Below are 23048 nucleotides of genomic sequence, written 5' to 3'. Positions count from 1 at the left end.
ATTACATAAGTTATTATAACTGCGGATCTCACAGCTCAACTGCCTTGCCTTAGTCCCCGAGGGTTAAAGTGATAGAAATCTAATACCGTGTCTCGATAAAATCTCGATTGTTGCTTTTGGTTTTTGTTGTTTTCATTTTCTTTTTGCTTTTTCAAGATTAGGCTTCTTTGTGTAGTCTAGCTGTGCTGAAACTCACTTTACAGACCAGGCTGGCCTTGAACTCACAAAGATTCACCTGCCTCTGCCTCTTGAGTGCTGGGAGTAAAGGTGTTCAACACTACCTCCCAGCTAAGAGCTCAACTTTTAAAACTGTGTTCTTAGTGCTGTGCTATATAATGAAGCCAAATACAACACAGGAATATACACCGAGACTACCAGCCAAAGACTTACCAAGTGAGGGAACTAATAAAACTAGTTATTTGCCACTGATGTTCAAAATCACTGAAGCAAAATAAAATAATTATGCCCTCCCCGCTTCTTATTTTTGAAAAAGATTACTGTGTAGTTCGGGCTGGTCAGGAACTTGTTATGTTGGCCAGGGTGGTCTAAAACTCACCACAGATCCACCTGTCTCTGACTCCGACTCTCAAATGTTGGAGAGAAGTATACACCACCACATCCATGCATAATCAATTTTATAAAAATCAGAGAAAGCCAAACAAACTACTAAATACAAATAATTTTGAAATCTGTGTCTTAAACAATGAATAAATAACACCAACCTCATATGATCAGGATGGAGATTGAGAGATAACATCTGTTATTCTGGAGATGTTACTAAAATTCCTGGCAACTCACTACAGTCTTTCCTTCTCCCTACAGAGGCACGCACAAACTTACTGATTCCATTTTTGAAAACTGCACAAACAGCACTTTTCCCCAATGCCTGGTCAGTAGTCCTGATTAGGAGTCATGTAGAAAAAACAAAAATCCTTTAAATATTCTTTTTTATTGACATTTGTATATATGCCTTCATGGGTTACATGCACTATACACATGCCTCAAAGGCCTGAAGACAGGAGATCCTCTGAAAGTGGTGTTAAAGGCCACCGTGAGCTACCCAAAATAAGTGCTAGGCCTGAAGCTGGTCATCAGGAGCTTCAGTCCTCACAGTAACTGCTGAGCTAAATCTCAAGCTCCAGGAAAAGGTTTTTGTGGAAAAACTGTGTGTGTGTGTGTGTGTGTGTGTGTGTGTGTGTGTGTGTGTGTGTCAGATGTGGATTGGAGGGACTACACTCAGGCTCCAGCCCTGTGTAGAAAGCACCTTTGCCTACTAAGCTATCTCACCAGTGTCCTTCGGCCACCCTTCCTCTGGCTCTCTGAAACCAACTCACTTTTAAAATAATTAAATTTCCCAAAGATTGGTCCAAGTCCTGGAAACCTTTTCAGTCAGTGATGGTGTGCAAGAACGTTTAGGGAGGTGCTCCACTGTGTGAACACTAGTTTTCACAGTTGAGAAACACCATGTTCAGGGATTAGGGTTAAAACATGTGAAGCTGAGTGTGGTGGCCCAGACCTGCAATCTCAGGTGGCGGTGGTGTACACCTTTAGTCCCAACACTCTACAGAGGCAGAGGCAGGTGAAACTGAGTTCTAGAACTACCAGGGCTGTTACTCAGAGAAAACTTGTCTCAAAAAAATATAAAAATAGAGAAAAGAAAGAGAGGCGAGAAGTAGCTGAGTGTGTAATGACGCCTGCTGTCCAGCCTGATGACCGGAGTTCTAGCCCAGGACTCTGATGATTGGCAGCAGGGAACTAACTCCCTTATCTTGTCCTCAACTGTGGCACCTGTACAATCTCTGTCTTTCTGTCACTCACATTCTCACACAGGGAAAGATAAACATGTTTAAAAAAGAAAAGAAAAAAGATCTTGTTCTGATTGTTGTCCTGCCTGAAACCTGCTCTGTAGACCAGGCTGGCCTTGGACATGGAGATCTCCCTGCCTCTGCCTCCTAAATGCTGGGATTAAAGGCGTGAGCCACCATCTCACAGTGAGAAAAGACAATTAAAGATCATCTGGGAGGATATGGCTCAGCAGTTAAGAGCACTGGCTGTTCTTCTAGTGTAGACTGGCCTCAAATTTAGAGAGATGCCACCTGCCTGGCTCTGCTGAGACGACAAAATTGAACAAGCCAACTGGCCACCTTTCTGAGTGAGAAAAAGCAAGTGTATGTAAGAAGCAGTTGGCTGGAAGTTGCACCTCTACACCTAGGAGGACACATACCTTATTTCCCAAAGACTTGTCACAAAGCAGCACATTGTATTGTTCCCATGGTGATGAGAAAATTGAACATTGAAAATCTGAATCTCAGAGCTTTGCAGAATGCCTGAGATGCCGACAGCTATTCATTTCTGAGGTGAGTGTACCACCATGGATCAGAGAGTGTACCACTTGAGGATCAGAGAATGAGGCAGAGAAATCCCAAATCCCTCACTATACAAGTCCTTGATTGCCCTGGCCTTTCATACAGCTGTGACTGTTTTTTCCAAGACATGATTTCTCTGTGTAGCCTTGGTTGTCCTAGAACTCAGATCTTCCTGCCTCTTCCTCCCGAGTGCTAGAATCAGAGGTGTGCACAACCACTAACTGGCGAGCTGTGACTCTTACTGAGTAAAAAAACTTGTGATGGCAAAACCACTGAAATAGTCCTCTTAGCAAACAGAATCTTTTGACCAAAGCTGTGTTTGTTCAGGGCTCTGTGGGGCCAAAAGGTTCTTGGTAATAACAGAGGCCCAGTTTCCTGAACATGCACCTCTGGTGGCCAGGTACCAAGACATATACACACGAGCACATAGGTCAGAGCGCAGCCTCTACAGTGCTTCTCTGTGCATGTATCAGAAACTGCCAAGTACTTACACAAAAATGTCATCTCGAGGCGTGATGTGGCTTAAACCTTCATCCATTTGGAAAATTTTGTGGAAGCGGTGATTATATACATCGGTGACCACCATCTAAGAATCAAGAGTACAAGATGGCAGGATGGCTCATGGACTAAAACCCAGAAACAAAGGGCAGAAATGTAACCTATAGAGAACCACCATTCGAGTGGTCCTAAGGCTATGGCCAGGACGGAAAGGGAGCAGCACGGCTGTCAGTCAGCATGGCTGTTTGATGACATCTGCCCCAGTAGGAGAAATGGTGAGGAGTGCTAAGCAGACACTGGTCATGGTCTAGAAACCCAAGTGGCTTTCCAGAGCCAGTCTCCACACCCACACCATGATGAAAGAGAGCCCTACTCTTGTCCCTCTGACAATGGGTGGCACCATCACAGTGGAAGAAAGACAGTGCTTCCTCGTGCTGGAAGGGATCATGAACAAGGCCAGGAGCTATGAAGTATCCAAGACATTTGCGCTGTCCAATTAACAACAACCTCCCAAAGTTTTGAGAATAAACTCAAAGGACCATAAAGTGACTTAATGGTGGGAAGGACCACTAATGACTCCCTCTTACATTTTCTGCAGCAATGCCAGACAGCTTGGAGAGCGCTTCACACAGGTCAGAAATGGCTCCCATCAAGGGTACAGTCACACGGTACTGCAAAAGAGAAACAGTCAAGGTGACAAGAGACAGGAAATGACCTGAGGGGACACAAGATTCTTCCCGAGGCAGTACCTGGCCTGGATGAGTCATATAACCAGCTGACAGAGCCAATCTTTGGTGTTGGCACAGCTGCAACGTTCAGGCACCACCTCCTTCCCGCCCAAATATTGTTTTATCTATCCTTTACCTTTTGGGATGGGTCAATACTTCCTTTAAATAAGTGGTAAAAGCATATAAATTGCCATTTAATACTATGTATCACCTTTCTTCCCCTCTTGCCCCCCCTTTTGAGATAGAGCCTCACTGGGTAGTTTTAGATGGCCTGGAACTCATTATGAAGACCAAGCTGGCTTCAACTTCAGATCTACTCTAGCTGCCTTTGCCTCCCTTGAGTGCCAGGAGAAAAAGTGTGCACAACCACACCCAGCTGGTATCACCTTGCCCCTTGCCACCAGCAGAATTACATATGAAGACCCACTGATCTTCCCTCCCATCTGGCTTGCTCTCCTACCTGATTTAAAGACAAACTTAAGGAAACTCTACTGCATCCTCCCAACATTCAAGGACCACTAGCCAGAAAAGCAGGTTACCACAGCTACATGAGTTTACAGTGGGAAAGTGACAGAGCTATCCCAAGGACCTTCACAACAGGTCCTAAATAATGAGCTGACACAGAGGTCTGAGAGAGGCAGGGTGCACACACAGACTAAGCCCAAAGGGACCCAGGAACTCAATGGAGTTTCCCATGCAGCAGATAGAAAGTAGTCCCATCTGTCCACATGGTAAAGGGTGCTATGAAGGTGAGGCTTCTGTTACCTGGATAGGTCTGCACTGAGGGTCAGCAGGAACCAGGAAGACCTCCATAACTTGATCCTTCTTCAAAGGCAGTGGGAGAGTTAGATAGCAAAATGGGTCAAAGGTCACAGAAACTTTAGCACATTCTGGGCAAACCAAAGTAGATTTGAAAAGACCATGGAAAGTATCCACAATCACAGAATCATTCCTCAGCCTGTGATTTTCCCAGGCTTCCTTTGCTACCACCTAGATGAAAAGAAAAAGGACTAAGTAGATTCTCAACACCTGTCCTTTCCCTGGAATCCAAAATGCCAGAAGATAATGAACACCACGGTCTCACCACAGGCTCGCTCTATACCCTCAGAGAATCTATGGAGAAGGACCCTGAGAGCACCACAGGCACACGGTCCAATGGGAATAGACCAATCTTTTTGTGTTCTTAATGATCTAAAGGGCCCTAGGGGAGTATTGTTTTGGTTTTGTTGAGACCGGATTTCTCTGTGTTCTGGAAGCTGTTCTATGGACTAGGCTGGTTCAGAACTCAGAAATCCACCTGGTTCTGCCTCCAAAATGCTGGGATTAAAAGCATTATTCCACGATATAGTTAAACTAACTGAATTTTCTTTAAGATTTCAATGCTTCGTTAAAGCATTCATGTCAAATATTTCAATGCAACAGGATCCCCAAAATACATTCCATTTTCAAGTACCAGAAAAGAGGCATCAAGTATATATGTCTTAAATTTAGTTTTTTTTTAAAAATAAAAATGTATTTGTTATATATATATATACTGTCAATATCATCAGACACACCAGAAGAGGGCGTCAGATCCCATTACAGATGGTTGTGAGCCACCATGTGGTTGCTGGGAATTGAACTCAGGATTTCAATAGGAAGAAAGTTGGATGTTCTATTGCAAATTCCACAAATAAACAAACAGGATGAATTGTAAAGATCAGTAATAATGCTAAGAACACACATACTGTCAGCATGTTAGAGTTTTTAGTGCTCACTCGTTCCTGGCTTGCCAATGCAATACTAAATAAAAATTACTCACTTGAAACCTGAGAAAGTACTAGGAGTAACTCTAGTTGGCCTGGGATTTAGCTCTGAGGTTGCTTGCCTGTCTAGCATTCAAAAGGCCCTGGGAGTTTAATCTGGACCATTGGGAGGTTGGAGGGGGCAACTATGGTCAGCCTCCTTTCTGACTAGGAATACATCCATGTCATGAGCAGCACTGAGAGGCAGTTAAGGCCTCACTAGCACTAACCCCAACACCAGAAGACTCTTCCCATGCTGCCAACAGAAGGAAGGTTCTCTGGGATATGGTGCAGACAGCTTCAATATCATACCGCATCTGGTCGCCCATTGGCATCCTTTGGCTCCAGGTAAGGCTTCTTCTTTACTCGGTTCAGGTCTTCATGCAATCCGTCTAGAATAAAGGCTAAGAGCTCCTGAGAGTCTTGTTGTTGGTAGCCAGAAAACTGAGGCGCGAAACGTCCCACTTGTGTCTACAACAAAAGCAACTCCATTAGGAGGTGTAATAAAGTAGTAAAGGAGGAGAAAAAAAGCAAACAAGTAAAGTCAGGGGCAGTGCCCACAAGAGCAGCTCTACAGTCAGCTGGGGCCTGAGAAACCTCAGCCGAGCGACAGTCTGACTAACTCCTTACAAGTGATACTGAGGCCAATGAGACCAGAGAAATGGCTCAGGTCAGAGATCCAAATAAACACAGGCCTGAAATCAGGCCATTATCCTAACAAAGGAGGAGATGAACTCTCAATTGATAGATCTAAGTAGTGATGTGAGCACCATCCCAATGTCTGTGATTCAGGGTTAAATTACAGAGCCTTAGAAATGATACTTATGTCAAATCCAGGAGTCATACATGAAACAGCCCTAAGGCCCCTAGGTCTGAGTGTCCAGTGATACTGTTAGCAGCCGCCCTGGAGTGCAGTTTCCAGTCAGAATCATCATCATCATCATCATCATCATCATCATCATCAGCAGCAGCAGCAGCAGCAGCAGCAGCAGGAGCATTCTAAAGCACCACTCAGACTCAACCACAGCTCCATGGATGGGCCCATAGTCTCTTGTAAGGAGCCTTCCTAGAGACTACAATGCAGCCTAAAGTTGAACAAGCAATGTTCTACATCTGTGTTGTGTAATATTTTAGCTACTAATTGAGAAGTCATTTATATTTAAATTAGTTGAAAATGAAGAAAAGGGCTGGGATAGAGTTCCCCTTTTTCTAAGCATGCATAAAGCCTTGAGTTAAATCTCTAACACCAAGGATTTCTTTTCTTTTGTTGCCATCTGCCTATATGGCAAGCCTGGAAGCTTGACTCATGGAAGCCTGATGATGAATTTGGATTTCCTGGAACTGGACTTACATATGATTTCCAACCATCAGGTAGTTACTGGGAATAAAACCTGGATCCTCTACAAGAATAGCCAGTTCTCTTTAACTGTTGAGCCATCTCTTCAACCCCATCCACCACCCAAGTTCAGACTGTTGGTTACATTAACCACATTACAAGTGCTCAGCAGTACCTGGGCTAATGGCCAGCACCGGACAGTGCGGCTATCAACTGTGTCCTTCAGTACACCACCCCTAAATGCTATCTGTAAGTTTACACTGTCGCAAACCCAGGGTGCTGCCGACCAGTCTCAGTACTTTTCTGATTTAGTATATGATCAGTCATTGACTTGTATTTCTTACAGATTCATGTGACCAAGATGAACGAGTCCTCAGTACTAACCAACCACTTAAGGCTTTTTTTTTCCACTGAGGGAAAAGACCATAGTAAGAATTTCATCTCACTAGGCGGCGATGCACACCTTTAATCCCAGCACTCAGAAGACAGAGGCAGGTGGCTCTCTCAACTGGAGGCCAGGACAGCCAAGGCTATGTAGAAAACACCTGTTTAAAAAAAACCAAACCAAACAAACAAAATAAAAACAACAAACAAACAAAAAACCCAAAACAAACAAAACAAAAAACAAAAATGAAAAAGAAGAATTGCCTTTGACATCACCTTCTCACTGTCTGAGATCCTGATGGAGAGCTAGCCCTGCCTTCTGGGGTCCTGGCTGAGAGCACAGGTACAGGAACACGGGATTCCGGATTACATCATTCAGGATTAACATCCACATCATTCTAGCAGTCAAAACTAAATTTTTATAGTCTAGTTTAAAACATAGGGGCCAGATGGTGGTGGCACACACCTTTGATTTTAGTACTTGGGAGGCAGAAGGACACAGATCTCTGGTTTGAGACCAGTCCAGTCTACAAAGTGAATTCCAGGATACCCAGGGATATACAGAGAAATCATGTCTTGAAAAACAAAATAAACAAACACAAAACCATAGCACTGAGTCAGGCCTGGTAGCACATATCTTTAATCCTAGGACTTGGGAGGCAAAGGCAGAAGAGTCTCTGAGTCTGAGGACAGCCTGGCCTATATAGTGGGTTCCATGACTTAAGACCCAGTCTCAAAAATAAAAAGCTGGAAAAAAAAAAAAAAAGCTGGAAAAAAAAAAACCAACCAAAAAACCCCATACCACCAAAAAATAAGTAAATAAATAAATAAATAAAGGAAAACAAAACACCCGCCCAACCCCAAAACCATAAAACCAAAATAACCCAAAAGACAAGCTCTACAACACTGAAAGGAAGAACAGGGCAGTCTGATGGCATCAACTGAAGTCTTAGATTACACCGTTTCATTTAAACAGCGGGAGTTCTGAGTGCCACCATACAGAACAGAACAGAGGTCAGAGGAACGTTGTAGAGCTGATCATTCCATTCTACCTTAACGGGTTCTGGGGACTGCACTGAGATCATTAGGCTTGCCTTTACTCACTGAGCCATCTTGCTTCCCCTCAGAATCTGCCTTTACCTAGGTCAAAATGCAAGCCAATGGAGGCTGGAGAGATGGCTCAGTGGTTAAGAGCACTGACTGCTCTTTCAGAGGTCCTGAGTTCAATTCCCAGCACCCACATGGTGATTCACAAACATCTGTAATGGGATCTGATACCCTCTTCTGGTGTGTCTGAAGACAGCTACGGTGTACTCACATGCATTAAATAAATAATTCTTAAAAAGCAAAAAACAAACAAACAGTCTCTATGTGCTAAGTAAAATGCACCTTCTTAAGAAAAAAAAGAAAAAGAAAAAGCAAGCTAATGGGTGTCTTAGTACAATGTGAAATCACACCATCAAAAAACAGATTAGGGAGTCTATAGGTTGATATCAAGGTGATACATGATTAGACAGTAGAAAGTGGGTGGAAACAAGTTTTGTGAAAGTAAAAGAGAAGAAAGTGGAAGATTCACAATGGAGGCAGAAGAGGATGGTTTAGATCAAGGTGAATCAGATTGATTTTATTGTTTACGTGGGCGGTTTATATTTTTATTAGTTGGCAGTGAATTTATTATTTAGATATATTGTGGATCGAGAATTTAACATATAAATTTGTTTGATAAGTTATTGATTGTTGAGTCATTTTTTTACCGGGCTGTGGAGAACAGTGTGTGAGAGCAATGGCTGAGAGACAGCAGGAATTGTTGTCCTCCTGAGGTGAGGGCGCAGCCCGTAGAATAAGAGGTGTGGGTACCAGGCTTGGGAATTAATCATTTAGGGAATTGGGCTCTGGCTTTGCACTGAAGAGGCTCTTGGAGCAGCTCCCGCAGAGTAAGACCATGGGGGGCCGATAGCAACACAATCTTCTTTTAATATTTATGGCAATAGGAGTCTAAGAAGCAGGCTCAGCAGATGAAGATGTTTACCACCAAGCCTGACCATCTGAGTTTGATCCTCAGGATTTACATGATAGAGAGAATCAATTTCTATAAGTTGTCCTGACATCTACACTTGTGTTATGGTACATGCATGTGTGCACAACTTCATGTTGAGTGTGTACACCCACAAACATAAATGTAAAAACAATCTTTTCTCTTTAGAAAGGTTTCTCAACCTACTTTGAACATCCGTGGTGCCACGTGAGTGTCCCTTCCAGACCACATCTGCTTGATGAGCTCTGCATAGGCCTCTGCAATCTCCCCTTTCATCCCCAGAGGGTTGTCTCTGTTGATCTCGGCCTCATATTCATCTTTGAGAAAGTACTCAGTCAGTGGAGCGGTGTTGCTCAGGCACTGAAACAGAACAAAACCAGAGCTTGCAACCTTTCCAGACAGCATCAAAACAGAAAATACAAACCAAGTTATTTTGTCTGGCACTTATAGACCGGGCTGGTTTCAAACTCTTGGCCATCCTCTCGCCACAGCCTTCCAAGCCCTGGGATTGCAGATATATATAAAACCATACCAGAGTTCTACATTTGGAACCTCCTGGACACTCTATTTACATTTTTCTTTGACTAACCTTAATCTGTATCCTTTCCTCATTAAAAACAATTATCATGAATTAACCTGATAGCTTTAAGTAAATCCTAAATCCTTCTAGCAAATTATTAAAATTGAGAGTGCTCTTAAGAAACCCTGAGGGCTTTACAACTGAGGACATTTTTAGAGACTGTGATGTCCTAATTTTGGAGCTGGACTCTTAATTCCTTACAGCCCATGTCTATCAAAATCTTTTTACATAGTATCTACCCAATAAATAACTGATGAATGAAAAAAAAGAGATTTCTGAGATAATACCTTCCTAACTCTGGAGTCCCGAGATTACAGTCCTAAAGCACCACACTAACACTGGTTTTGTTTGTTTTCTATAGCAGTAGGTGCTAGGGACTGAGTCTAGCACTGAAAACGTCTAACAAGCTTGAGGATGCCCAGCAAGAGCCTCTCACGCCCGAGAAACCACATTGACGCTATTCTCAACTAGGAAAGTGGGATGGAGGAACCCCTAAGCCTAACTTTTCAACTAACAAACTTCAACCACAGTTTTAGTTAGCAACTCTCCCCTCTACCTGCAAAGCAGAGTTCATGAAGCAGGTATTCCCCAGGTTTCCAAGTCCACAGAGGCCAGGCTGTATATGAGGTGATGGGGGCTCCTGGCAATTATACGAAGCAGAGAAGCCAGATCCACTGAAAAACACAACCCACATCAGCAATAAAACCAAGTGCTAAACATATTCCCTCAGGATGATTTTCGGAGCTCTGCTTGGGCATCTAGAATCTGTGCCTGGTTGTCTCATGATGTATGTACCCCTACCTTCTCTGGCCCTGAGAGCCACCCATCCACCTTTACTTGACATGTCAGCAGGTGTTAAGTATAGTCTTAAAGGGAGAAATGCTATTTCAATCTTCTTCTTTTAGACTTTGGCAATTAATTTTGTATCATTCTAGAACGCTATCAGATGATAAGTTAAGAATATTTAGTACCAAGATCAAGAGCTTACATGTGCCACCATCCACAAGGCCATACTACCCATGACTGGACCTGAGTGTTCATCTAGTCATTCTCTACTCACTCTCTTCCATCCTGTTTATGCCTTATGCAGATGCTCCTAACATTCACAGAGAAAGGAACACAGCTATGAAGAGGAGAAACGGGGTTCTACCAGAACTGAGAATTGTCCCCTTTCAGCTGCCATCTGACCAGCCCATCCCTTCACAAATGTTGTGACCTCCCTACACCAGCTACCCTGCCTTCCAGATTATCAATGACACAGGACTAGAAAAAACACCAGATGGCAAAAGGACAAGTGACCAGAGTCAGAACAAGGAGGCAGGAGCAGGTAGGAAATGGCATGAGAAGCCACAGGCAGCTCTAATCCCACAAGCTTTATCTTAGGCACAGATGAGCAGCCCAGGTACTTCTGAGAAAGGGCGCAGAGGAAGGAGCAGGGTTAAAGGCCTGTTCTTACCCCCTGCTGACACCGGAGCTGTGCATCCCCGAGCTGTTAGTGCTGTCACCATTTGCAACAAGAGAGGCAGACACTGAGGAATAGGGACTTGCAGATGGTTTTGAAGAGGTAGTAAAATTTCTGCTAGGTGCAGTGCTTGATCTGGAAGGGGGAAGCAAAAACAATACCACTGACTTTTTAAAGTACAGGCCCTGTTCACTGCTTTAGGTCTCTTCTCAATAAACATTCCTAAATGTGCTCCACAGCTCATACTTGAACCCAGAACTCAGAAAGATTGAGGACAAGATGGTCTACATAGAAAGAGGAGGGAAAAAGCATTCTTCATTCTCAGTTCCTTAAACTGTAGAAGCACTGTCTCCACACTTAGCAGGAGCTATGAAGTAGAAAGGACAGAACTTCTCAAGTTTGTGAGCCAGGCTCTGGTCACCTGGGTTGGAGTAGGCAGTAGCAAACGAGAGAGACAGACAGAGAGAGACAGAGAGAAAAACAGAGAGAGAGAGACAGAGAGAGAGAGAGAGAGAGAGAGAGAGAGAGAGAGAGAGAGAGATCCCCATCTGAAACTAGGTGGACAGCAAGGACTGACATTTGAAGTCAACCTCTGACCCCATAAGCATACTTTGGCAAGTGTCTGCATTTGCACACATGAGCACACATATTCATTCGTGTTTCCCCCGTGTCTGTGTTCCTCCCGTGTGATATGTGTGTTTTGTGTGTGTATGTGTGTCTCTCCCGTGTGATGACTCAGCAGGTTAAATTCTCTCCATTCTAAATCCTAGAACTTGACAATTCTCTCCCTCAATTTTGTCTATATTGCTTATAAATCCGAGGGCACAAGTGCTTTTCCTATTCATCTCCTTTCCTGACCCAAACAAACTGTTTACTTTATGGCTGTATCCTCATGCACCACAGTATCTGATACTCAGTAGCACTGGAGATCAGAAAAGGAATGTGCCTCAGGAACTCTACTTCCACTTTTGACTAACATTCCACCCCAAGAGACTTGCAACTCTGTGTTAACTCTTGAATGTCACTCTACCCCAAGAGCTGTCTCTTAGTCAAAGTTCTTAGGCTTCAGAGTATGGAGCGGACAGGGAAAGGAATGTCAAGAAGACAGAGGTCCAAGGCCAAGACAGCCAGCCTGCCTCTGCCTTGAGTCACCACCTGTATCTCACAGGCTACAAGCCAATCACCTAGAGTGTTTTCCCTAGAGCAATGGTTCTCAACATTCCCAGTGTTGACACTCTTTAACCATAAAAATTTTCATTGTACTTCATAACTGTAATTTTCTTACTGTTATAAATCATAATGTAAATGCCTGTGTTTTCTGATGGTCATAGTTTGTTTCAAAGTTTGGGGTTACTGTTTCTGTTCTGTGCATATCTGGTTAGGGAAGGGAGCAGTCCAACCTGCACTTTACTATTTGTATTACTGCTTTTGTCATAGGTACCTACTCACTCAGGGGCTCCAAGACAACACAAATCAATCATCATAAATTACTGATGCAAAAGTCTAAAGGAGGGGCTGGAGAGAAGGCTCAAGTGACCAAGAACATATGTTGCTTTTGCAGAGGACCTAGGTTCCCAGCATCCATGATTACAACCACCTGTACCTCCAGTCCAGGGAATCCAGCACCCTTTTCTAACACATGCAGGCACCAGGCACACACACAATACACAGATATGCATATAAGCAAACACCCATACACATTAAAAAAAAAATCCAAAGGAGTTCTGAGTTCAAGGCAAGATGTCCCAGTTACAGTCCTCAGTAGAGTCCCTAGATTCCTGTAGAGATGTTCGTCCCCATGGCTTGGCTCAAAGTCAGTCAAGCCATCCTCACAGTTTACAACTTGGCCTTGGCTTCTGATTTCATACCCACTGTGACTCCCCAGCCTCCCTTTCACCTCCAGAGGGCCTCATGATTACAATGGGTCCAGATGAAGAGTCTCCTGATTTCAACATAAATAATTTAATCACACCTGCAAAGCATAGTTTTAAGTTTTGTGATAAGGAGACAAATTTTTCTTGCATATGCATAGATGTGGGAAACATGTATGTGTATATACATACATGTGGAAGCTGAGGTTCAAGTTAGGTGTCTTCCTTCATTGCTCTTCACCTTATACTGAGGCAGGTCTCTCACTGAGGCCATCTCTGCTAGACTGGCTGGGCAGCTTGCTTTAGAGACTTCTGCCTCCATCTCCTGTGCACTAGGATTAAAGGCAGGCTGCCATCCTCACCCAACACAGGTAAGTTCTGGGAATGTGAACTCTGGTCGTCATGCTTGCACAACAAGCAACTTACCTGTTGAGCCATCACCCCAGCCACAGGTTTGTTTTGTTTTGTATATATGGTTTCCTGTAATCAGGCTAGCCTAGAATTAGCTATGTATCAGAGGATGGCCTTGAACTCTTCTCCTTCTACCTACACACAGACATGTGCAACTACAGCTGGCTCTATGTTTGTCATCAGGTCAGGCGATATTCATGTTATTTCTCTGCACTATGTCACAGAGAAAAGCTATCACTTCCTAATGCAACCTTCTAAGGTGCACAATTCCACAAGTCACAGGAATATCCCCTGGCATAACTGTGCTTGGAATCCAAGTTTAGTAAATGGCCACAGGAGCAAGCCATCACGCTTAAGTTGTACAAGACTTTACCCTAACCCTCCTCTTTCTTTCTCAAAGCCTCTAAACGACAAGTAGAAAAATAAAGGAGCTTAACAAACAAACAAACAAACAAACAAAGCAGCCACTTTGGCATAGTGGCAATATCAGATCCGACCCCTTCAGTTCCTCCCCACCTCTTGTCCTTGATGGAACCCTGACAGGAATGTCAAGCAGGCTGCTTAAAGACTGGTGCTTCAAACACTATGCAACTGGGATGAGAAACTGATTTTCCATCTAATTCACAACAACCCTCTCCCTCTTCCCCTTTCTCTGTACCTGCAATCCAGGTACACAGGTGAGCAGATTCACTTACTTGGACTGCAGGGTCTGCCTGGGCCATGTACCATCTTCATTTTGGGGCTCAATTACTAGCACCTGAGTGAAAGAGGAAACCAGATGAGCACCACGCAACACACCCTACTGATATGCTACTGCCAGAAGACTTCTTTACACACATCCCAGCCAGAGCTGCCTGTCTGGGCATGGCCTGGGCCCTCCTACCTGACCCTGGTACAGCCCAGCATCCTGGATAGTGTTGTCTAGCTTGCTCAACTGCTCGTAGGTGTTGCTCATGTATTTGTTCCACAGCCGTGTTTCACGCTCTGCAGGGATGTTGAAGAGCTTCCTCATCTCCTTCTCAATAGTTGCTAAGAACAGGCAAAAACATCATTCAGGATTGTCTCCAAAAATAAAGATACCCAAGGCAAGCCAGATAGCGGTGGCACAATCCCAACACACAGGAGGCAGAGGCAGGCGGATCTCTGTGAGTTTGAGGCCAGCCTGGTCTACAGTGTGAACTTCAGAACAGATGAGACTACAAAGAAACCTTATCTTCACAAACGAATAATTGCTGAGGCAAGCCAATCTTCACCCTTCCTTCACAAGTGTTCATGGAAGATGTAGAAAAGATAGGTTCAAAGCCTTGTTTGTACTAAGGCAACTCATCTTTCAGAAGCCTCCCTGTAAGAAACAGCTCACTATGCTTCTTGGTAATGCAGGTCTCATGCACAGCACCAAGTGAGTGGCTCCTGCTTTTAACACCAGCACACTCAGGAGGCTGAGGTGAAGGATGCCAACAAGTTCAAAGCTACTAGAATGTTTTAGGTCAACAAAGTATAATATAAAAACCTAACTTCCCTCCCCCCCAAAAAAAAGCCCAAACAAAACAAACAAACAACTCCCCAAGAAAACAACAACTAAAAGAGAGCAAGAGAAGATGGAAAAGATGAAAAAAGAAAAGTAACATATAAGTTAGAAAACTAGAAGCCAGAGGGTGGTGGCCTACACTTTTAATCCCAGCACTTAGGAGGCAGAAGCAGGAGGACCTCTGAGTTCCAGACCAGCCTGACCTACAGAGTTAGTTCCAGGACAGACAGGGCTACAGAGAGAAACCCTTTCTCAGAAAACAAACAAACAAGAAGAAAAGAGAAGCTTGTTCTATAATCATTACCATGGATGCGCAAACATATAAATACAATCTTGAATTTATTTCACCCATTTTGGGGGGGGGGGAGGCCAGAGAGTCTGAAGGAGCACTGGAGGGTGTGGAGTACGGAGAGGGAAGGGGAAATGATGTAATAAAATTTTAAGGAAAGAAAAGTGACCTCTAAGCCAGGATACACACAGCCTGTAATTCAGCAATAGATTTGATGATACACAAAGATCCTGAGTTTGAGGCCATCTGACCCACACAGCAAGGCTTCATCTCAAAGAACAGGGGTGCTAGCTAAAGTGGACGGAGGATGTGGTTTAGTGGTAGAGCGCTTGCTCAACATTAGTGAAAGGTCCCGAGACTGATCCCCAGCTCAACCAAACCAAACCAAACCAACCCAAACCAACCCAAACCAAACCAAACCAACCCAACCCAACCCAACCCAACCCAACCCAAACCAAACCAAACCAAACCAAACCAACCCAGCCACTTTCCCAGATATTGTGCTAGTAAGCTTTTTAAAATTAATTTTTGTGTGTATAAATGCCTTTTTGCCTGCATTTATGTCTGTACACTACATGTGTTTGGTACGCTTAAGAAGCTAGCAGAAGGTATGGATCCATGAGACTAGAGTTAAAGAATTGTGGTGGTTTGAATGAGAATGGCCCCCACAGGCTCATGTCTTGAATGTGTGGCTCCCAGTTGGAGGAAATATTTAGAAAGGATTAGGATGTGTAGCCTGCTGGAGAAGGGGTGTCCCTCGAGGTTTCCAAAAGCACTCACTAGGCCCTGTGTTGCTCATGCTCTTTCCTCCTCCCTCCATCCCTCTCTGAGACTAGTATGTGAAGCGGGCAGATCAGTATGTAAATACTGCTCCAGCACCATGCCAGTGTGTTTCCTGCCATGATACTCATGGACTAATCCTCTGAAACTACAAGCAAGCCCACAGTTAAGTGTTTTCTTTTATAAGAGCTGCCCTGGCCATGGTGTCTCTCTTCACAGGAACTAAACAATAACTAAGACCATGGGAAACTGCTATGTAGTTGCTACAAATTCAATCTAACTCCTCTGGAAGAATAACTAGTACCCTTAATCACTGAACCATCTCTCCAGCCACTGTTATGTCTTCTGTTTATGGTATGTGACTTGTCAGTGTCTTGTTAGTGACTTGTATGTGTGAGGGTGTGTGTCATTATGGGGACCAGAGGCCATATTTAGGTATCTTTCCATCACTTTCCATTCTTACTCTCTGAGATAGGATCCCTCTGTGAATCTAAAAGCTCATTGATTTACCTGGGAGTGCTGACCAATGAGCACCTGCTGGTCTCACAGCCCCCAGTACTGAGGTTTAAGGTACATACCACACCTGGATTTCTTATGAGTGCTACGGATCTGAACTCAGTTCCTCACACCTGAACAGCAGGTCCATACCTACTGAGCCATCTCCCCAGCCTTTCCTTTTTTTCCCCCCTCTTTGAAATAGGATTTCACAGTAGACCACACTGGCCTTAAACTCCTGGCAGATTCTCATGCCTCTGCATTCCAAGTTCTGGGATTACAGGTGTTAGACACCATGACTGACTTTATTACTTTTTGTTTGTTTTCATTCTGAGACCATGAGTGCAATCCCTAGCATCATATAAACCAGGCACTCAGGAGCATCAGGAATACAAGGTTATACATCTACTGAATTCAAGCCTGCTAAAGCTACTTTTCTGGCCATTTTGCTTGCTCAAGTTCTGTTCTATAGAATACAGTTCCTAGGTCTGGTTCTTCATAAAAATTCCCCCAGGAAGACTTCCAAGTCAGGACAGACGCCCAACGTTGAGTAACAAGAGTTAAGAGAGCAACACAGCTTCCCTCTCATCAACTACAGTATCCTGCATTCAGTCACCAGACACCCAAAGCCCTGCCAGTTCCTTACCAATGGTGTCTGCTTTGCTAAAATGACAACTTAGCAAATTGGTGGGGTCACTGTTCTCACAGAGCTTCAGCTCCAGCAAATACACTTCCACTTTGCAGTGCTTGACAAACAGGCCATGCTCCACAACCTGTAAGCAAAAGAGGCAAGGGTGAAGGGGCTGCACTGGCCCCCTGGACAGTCCTGGAAGCAACATGGCTCAGCAACAAAAGGCTAAAACCTCTCAGGAAAAATCTGTCAGAAATTGTTTGTTTTTGAGACAAGTTCTCACTATGTAGACTAGCTTGGAACCCACTATGTAGACTAATCTGTTCTTGAAATCAAAGAACTCTGCTTCTTCCAAGTGCTAGAATTAAAGGCAATGCACCCCCACATTTGATCTAAGAAGAACTAATTTTTATTCATTTTTACAAAATATAGACTTAATTCATCAGCATATGTCCCAGGAATTACAATTTTTTCCACTATAATGAAGAACCAAGTATATCTTCAGGCAATCAGAAGGAGATCTGTGCAGATAGAGCAAGCCATGTAAGACAGGTCTCAGAAGGTCTCTTGCTTTGGCTCTTGTAGAGTCTGTCAAGCTTCAGCAGAATGCTTACATGACTACACTGACAGCATTTGCAGACCTCTGGAGAAGGCTGAAGCCCATAACATTTGTTCCTTAACACTCCCAAAGGTTTCAAATGGCAAAAAAGAAAGTTCTGAAGCCTTGCATGGAGACACAAGACTAATCTCAACTGGAAGGGTATTGAGGCAGAAGGACAAAGTGTTCAAGGTCAGCTTGAGCTACACAGTTTGAGGCCATCCTAGACTACACGAAACAGGTTTTTAAAAGGGAGGAGGTAGGTTGGTAGTTGTGGTGGTTCTGATTTGAAATAAAGACTCCTTAAGAATGCAGCTCTTACCGGACAGTGTACCCCACACCTTTAGTTCCAGCGCTCAGGAGGCAGAGGCAGAAGGATCCTGAGTTTGAGGCTAGCCTGGTTTATACACTGAATATATAGGATAGCCAGAACTACACGGAGAAACCCTGTCTTAAAATACAAACAAAACAAAACCGAGGGGGTGAGGGGAGTCAAGGATGAAGCTCTGTCCTCCTAAAAAAGAGAGCATGCACCCAAGCAATATGAAAAATTACATATTGTCCATGTATCAGCAGGCATGAATAGGCTTTTATGATTCCTTTCTAGTAAAGAAAGCTGGTAACTGAGAGACAAGGCAGTGATCTCATGAGTTCTGTCCACCAAAGGCACTAATCTGTGTTTCTCAGAGTGTGTATCTAGAGTGCAAGAACTCTGAGAAGTTCTTCTATGCATATAAACACCTACTTTTTGACTACTCAGCAGTACAATCAGCCTCACGAGCATAGGGGAAATGGCTTCAGAAAAGTTGTTAGCTAAGCATGGTGGCTCACATTAGCACATCCAGGAGCCTCAATGAAAAGGCTCAACAGTGACAGATCTAGGCCAATCTGAGCTGTGAGTTCAAACTTAGCCCGGATAACTCAGTAAGATGTCATCTCAAAGGAAACAAGAGCTGGAGACATAGCTCAGCACTAGGATCCTTAGTTAGCATACATAGGGCCCTAGGATCACTCCCAGTCCTGGGAAAAGGGAGAGGTGCAATGCATTAGTTTATGTCCACACAGCCCAACTGAAGTATTGGGCTTCACGTACTAACAGACATCCCAAACTACCAGGCAGCTCTTGTATTTGGAACCTACTTAGGGACATCCTGAGTTACTCACAAACACTTCATTTCCTACAGAGAACTAGAAACAGTCTCTTAGGCCAGAATTCCAGCACTCAAGAGGTTGAAGATAACCAGTAAAAGATCAGCCTGGGCTACAGAGATCCTTGCCGTAGAAAACATAAACAAGGTCTCAATCCTGACATAGTGGGACATCTTTAATCTCAGCACTTGGAGAAAAGAGGCATGGAGATCTCTCTGAGTTCCAGGCCAGTCTGTTCTACGTAGAAAGTTCCAGTATAGTAAGGGATACACAGGAAAATACTGTCTCAAAAACAAAACAAAGTTACATTTCCTTATTTTCAATCACTTAACTACATTCATCCTCCCAGAAAATAAAGTCAGTGTACCCAAGGAGAACTTACATACACACCTAGCAGGTTTAACAACTTGTGAACTCACTTTTCTGACAATAGGCTGCTGGCCCTCCACACAGCCATACCAATTTAGTAATTTATTCCAGGCTTCGGTTGGGACCAACACATAGTCCAGCTCATCGATTAAGTGTTCCTTCAAGGTCTGACTCTCAGGATCTGAAAAAAGAAATTAGTACATATCTCATTTTTCTTTTCCCCAGAAGCATTTTTGTTTTTTTGAAACAAGATTCTTACGTATTTTTCATAAGAAAAGATTTTCAACAGGAACAAGCACAGCACTGTCACTGTCACTGGCCGTAACACAAAGCAGACCTGCCCACTCTTTATCCGGAGTCCTGTTCTACTGAGGCGCTTGTATGTCTTCTATAGTCAATGGTTCATCCTTATTTATAGTTTCGGTTACTTAGGAAGCTGAGGAAGAATGGTTTAAGCCTTAAAGCTTAAGGTCAGCTTGGGCAACTCTATCTCAAAAAGAATAAGGAGGAAGGATGGACTGGACCTCTTTGTTCATTTTTCTTTTTCTTTTCAAGTCAAATTTAATGAAGGTGGTCATGGAGGTGTACTCCTTTAATCTGAGTACTTGGGAGGCAGAAGTAGGTGGGTTTTTGTGAATTTAGGGTCAGCCTTGGCTGTGTAGGAGCTCCAGGACAGCCAAGACTACATAGTGAAATTCTGTCTCAAGGGGAAAAAAGTAATTTTAAAACAAAATTTATTGAGCTATATTTTAGCCGTACTCTTTGCCCTCCCCAACTCCTCCCAGAACCCCCGCCCTACTAGCCTGCTTCTCATTTTTGTGGGTCACATGCAGTACAGCGTGACTGGGATTTCTACATAGCCAAGGATGACCTTTCATTTCTGATCTTCCTGCCTCCACTTCCCCAAGTGCCGAGATGACAGGAAAGAGACAATGGTGACAGGGGAGAAGATGAGCTGGGGAAATGGCTCAGCAGGTAAAGGTACTTGCTGTCAAATCCATGAACTTGAGTTCAATAATAGATTTTTGTTTGGTTTTGTTTTTTTGAGACATGGTTTCCTGGTATAGCCCAGGCTGTCCTAGAACTTGTTCAACAGACCAGGATGGCCTCAAACTCAAGAGATCCACTAGTCTCTTCTTTAGGAATGCTGGGGTTAAAGATGTCTGCCCACTGTTTTTCTAATATGAAAACTTTTAATTTACATTTTCTAAATGTTTCTAGGTTCTACAATTAACATAAAATGGCTAATTATAAGCTTGGACTGGGAGGGTGGGAGGGAGGGAGGGAAAGAGAGAGAACAATATGATGGTTAATAATTGTGAATATTTATATTAACAATCCTATTGACAGTGCTTGAACTCAGACCCCATATACACATGAAACATATACTAAGAAAGCAAATGAATAAGGCACTGAGGGTTGGGGATACTTTCTTACCAAGCAATCATACCCACAGCCCTCAGTTCAATTCCCAGCATGGCAGAAAAAGACAGGGGTGGGGGACAGGATATGCCAGGGGATGGACATAGGTATGATAGGATGAAATTCTACAATAGGCCTCCACAACAGAAGCTTGTATTACTAAGAGTCACCCAATTTTCTTGTTTTGGGGGGCTTCTGCTATTGTTGTGGGCTTCTGCCTGGGAATAAATCTAGAATATCAAGCATGCCAGGCAAACAATCTGCTGCTGTTCTATATCCAGAAGGCCTCCGTTAACAACATACTAAGTCTTTTTGTATTTAGGTGGTTGTTTAAATTTTACTTATTATTTCTATGGGGATGGGAGGGTCACTCGTTCCACAGCAAAGGTGGAAGTCAGAGGGACAACTCTTGGGGCAGTTCTCTCCTTCTTCCTTTATGTGGGCTCCTAGGATTGAATTCAGGTTGTCAGATCTATACCAAGTGCTCTCAGAGGTGTAGTGTTTTGAAATAAGGTCTCTCTATGCAACCTAGGCTGACCTGAAATAAGCAGTACATAGTTCAGGAGTCCAGTCTCATTCTCTCAAATGCTGGGATCAAAGGTGGGTATGTCTGCCCAGCAGCATTCTTAGTTAACTTACTTCTGGTCTGCAGTTGTATGGATAAAACCCAAGGCCTGCACACTCTAGGCAAGTACTCCATCTCTGAGCAGCATTTACAGCCCTGCTTATCTGATTACTTTTTGTATAGATCAAACCCAAAGCCACACGAATGTCAGTCCAAGCACCCCACCACTAGGCTGCGCGCCCCTAACACGTAACCACTCTTGGTATTCAACATTCCCAGAGAGTTCTCATGGATACTGGAATGGAAAGTAAAGACCTAACATGCTAAACATTCACTTTATATCCATCACAGAGATACATGAAACACACTCAGAGGAAACTCCAGGAAGACTCATCACCAGCCAGCCATGAAGTATACTCCCTGCTAGCTAAGCCTGTTTATCAACACCCACTTTAAGAATGACAGAAATCACTGTTCTCAGACCAGTGTAACCAGAAAAGTACCGATGAAGGTGCAACTCAGCTATGACCCAAGGCAGGTGATTTTTTTTTCCTAAATAGGAGCCAGGAAATGATAGCATGAACACTTGATCCCATTATTCAGGAGGTAGAGGCAGTGGATCTCTGTTGAGCTCCAGACCAGCCAGGTCTACATAGCAGCATCTTGTCTCAAGTAGAAAATTAAAAAAAGAGCCAGGCATGGTGGTAGTATACACCTGTTAACCCTGTACCTAGCAGGGTCAGGAAGATCAGGTGCTAGGGTGATCAGCTACAGAAGTTTGAGGACCGTAAAAGTTCAACACATAATTGGAAACAAGGAGGTCAGAGGTCAGTTTACTGATGTGCCACCTCTCCTTACACTATTTCTATGACAATCAGTACAGAGATGCTCAATACCCTTTAGTATATCTACAATTTGTTCAGCTTCACATGTATCCCCCGCCTAGGCTATGTGAAACCTAGAAATCTGTCCATCTCAGCAGACAGTGGAAACAGGAAGGGCTGACCTGCAGGTGACAGGCCTGTTCCCTGCTGAATGCCATCTGTCAAGCAGTCCTCCCATATCATGATGCTCAGACCTATAAGCCAATCCCACAGGCTCTGCAAGACTGAAACAGGACTGGCCAATTCTAAGGCTGAAACAGAGAGACTCTCTAAACACCACCATCACTACCACCTCTTCTTCCTCCTCCTCTGCATCTTGCCACTGCCACCATGAAGCAACAAGCAAGAAAACAAAGATCTTTTCCCTTTGAACCAGACATTATGGTATACATCTGCAATACCAACACTCAGCAAGACTTAACTGGGATACATAAGCAGTTCTGGACCAGGTTGAGCTACAAACTTGCTATGTATCCAAAATGTATACCAAGATCCTGCCTCAAAATATGTTAAAAGGTAGAATTATCTTCCTGAGCATTTGAGGGGTAGTTAAGAAGGACATGAGTTCAAGGTCAACCTCAGCTACACTGCCAGTTTAAGGCCAGTCTGAACTATACAAGATCACACCTCAAAACAAACAAATAAAAACTCCAAATAAATAAAAATAAATAAAAGTAAACAGGCCAGAATGGTCGAAGATAGGGCATGGCTTCAATCTCAGCAACTGAGGAGGCAGTAGGAGGAGGAGCACTGTGAGGCCAGCCTGGTCTACATAGTGAGACCATATCTAAAATAAATGTAAAACCATCAGGAAAGAGCCATGCCTGGCAGTAGACACCTGCAATCCTAGCATCTGAAATAAAGAGCATCACAAAATTGAGGC

At 43.6% G+C, this 23048-nt stretch overlaps 1 protein-coding gene across 2 annotated transcripts in view; it reads right to left on the bottom strand.

Moving 5' to 3' along the window:
- USP4 (ubiquitin specific peptidase 4) overlaps positions 1–23048 on the bottom strand; it is a 41457-nt gene that overhangs the window by 12861 nt on the left and 5548 nt on the right. Inside the window, exons 3-13 of one of the 2 annotated variants that reach the window (XM_080934192.1) lie at positions 19345–19475; positions 17194–17320; positions 14339–14484; positions 14151–14212; positions 11168–11308; positions 10268–10385; positions 9318–9491; positions 5689–5847; positions 4358–4582; positions 3452–3535; positions 2858–2952 (exon numbers count right to left, since the gene is read on the bottom strand). In XM_080934192.1, coding sequence (XP_080790318.1) covers positions 2858–2952; positions 3452–3535; positions 4358–4582; positions 5689–5847; positions 9318–9491; positions 10268–10385; positions 11168–11308; positions 14151–14212; positions 14339–14484; positions 17194–17320; positions 19345–19475 — 1462 coding nt within the window. The remainder of the gene's footprint in view (positions 1–2857; positions 2953–3451; positions 3536–4357; positions 4583–5688; positions 5848–9317; positions 9492–10267; positions 10386–11167; positions 11309–14150; positions 14213–14338; positions 14485–17193; positions 17321–19344; positions 19476–23048) is intronic. The other variant, XM_080934193.1, reaches the window with a different exon arrangement.

The sequence above is a fragment of the Micromys minutus genome (genome assembly GCF_963924665.1).
Source record: "Micromys minutus genome assembly, chromosome: 21".
Taxonomy (NCBI): Eukaryota; Metazoa; Chordata; class Mammalia; order Rodentia; family Muridae; genus Micromys; species Micromys minutus.
This window is presented reverse-complemented; position numbering and strand designations above follow the sequence as displayed.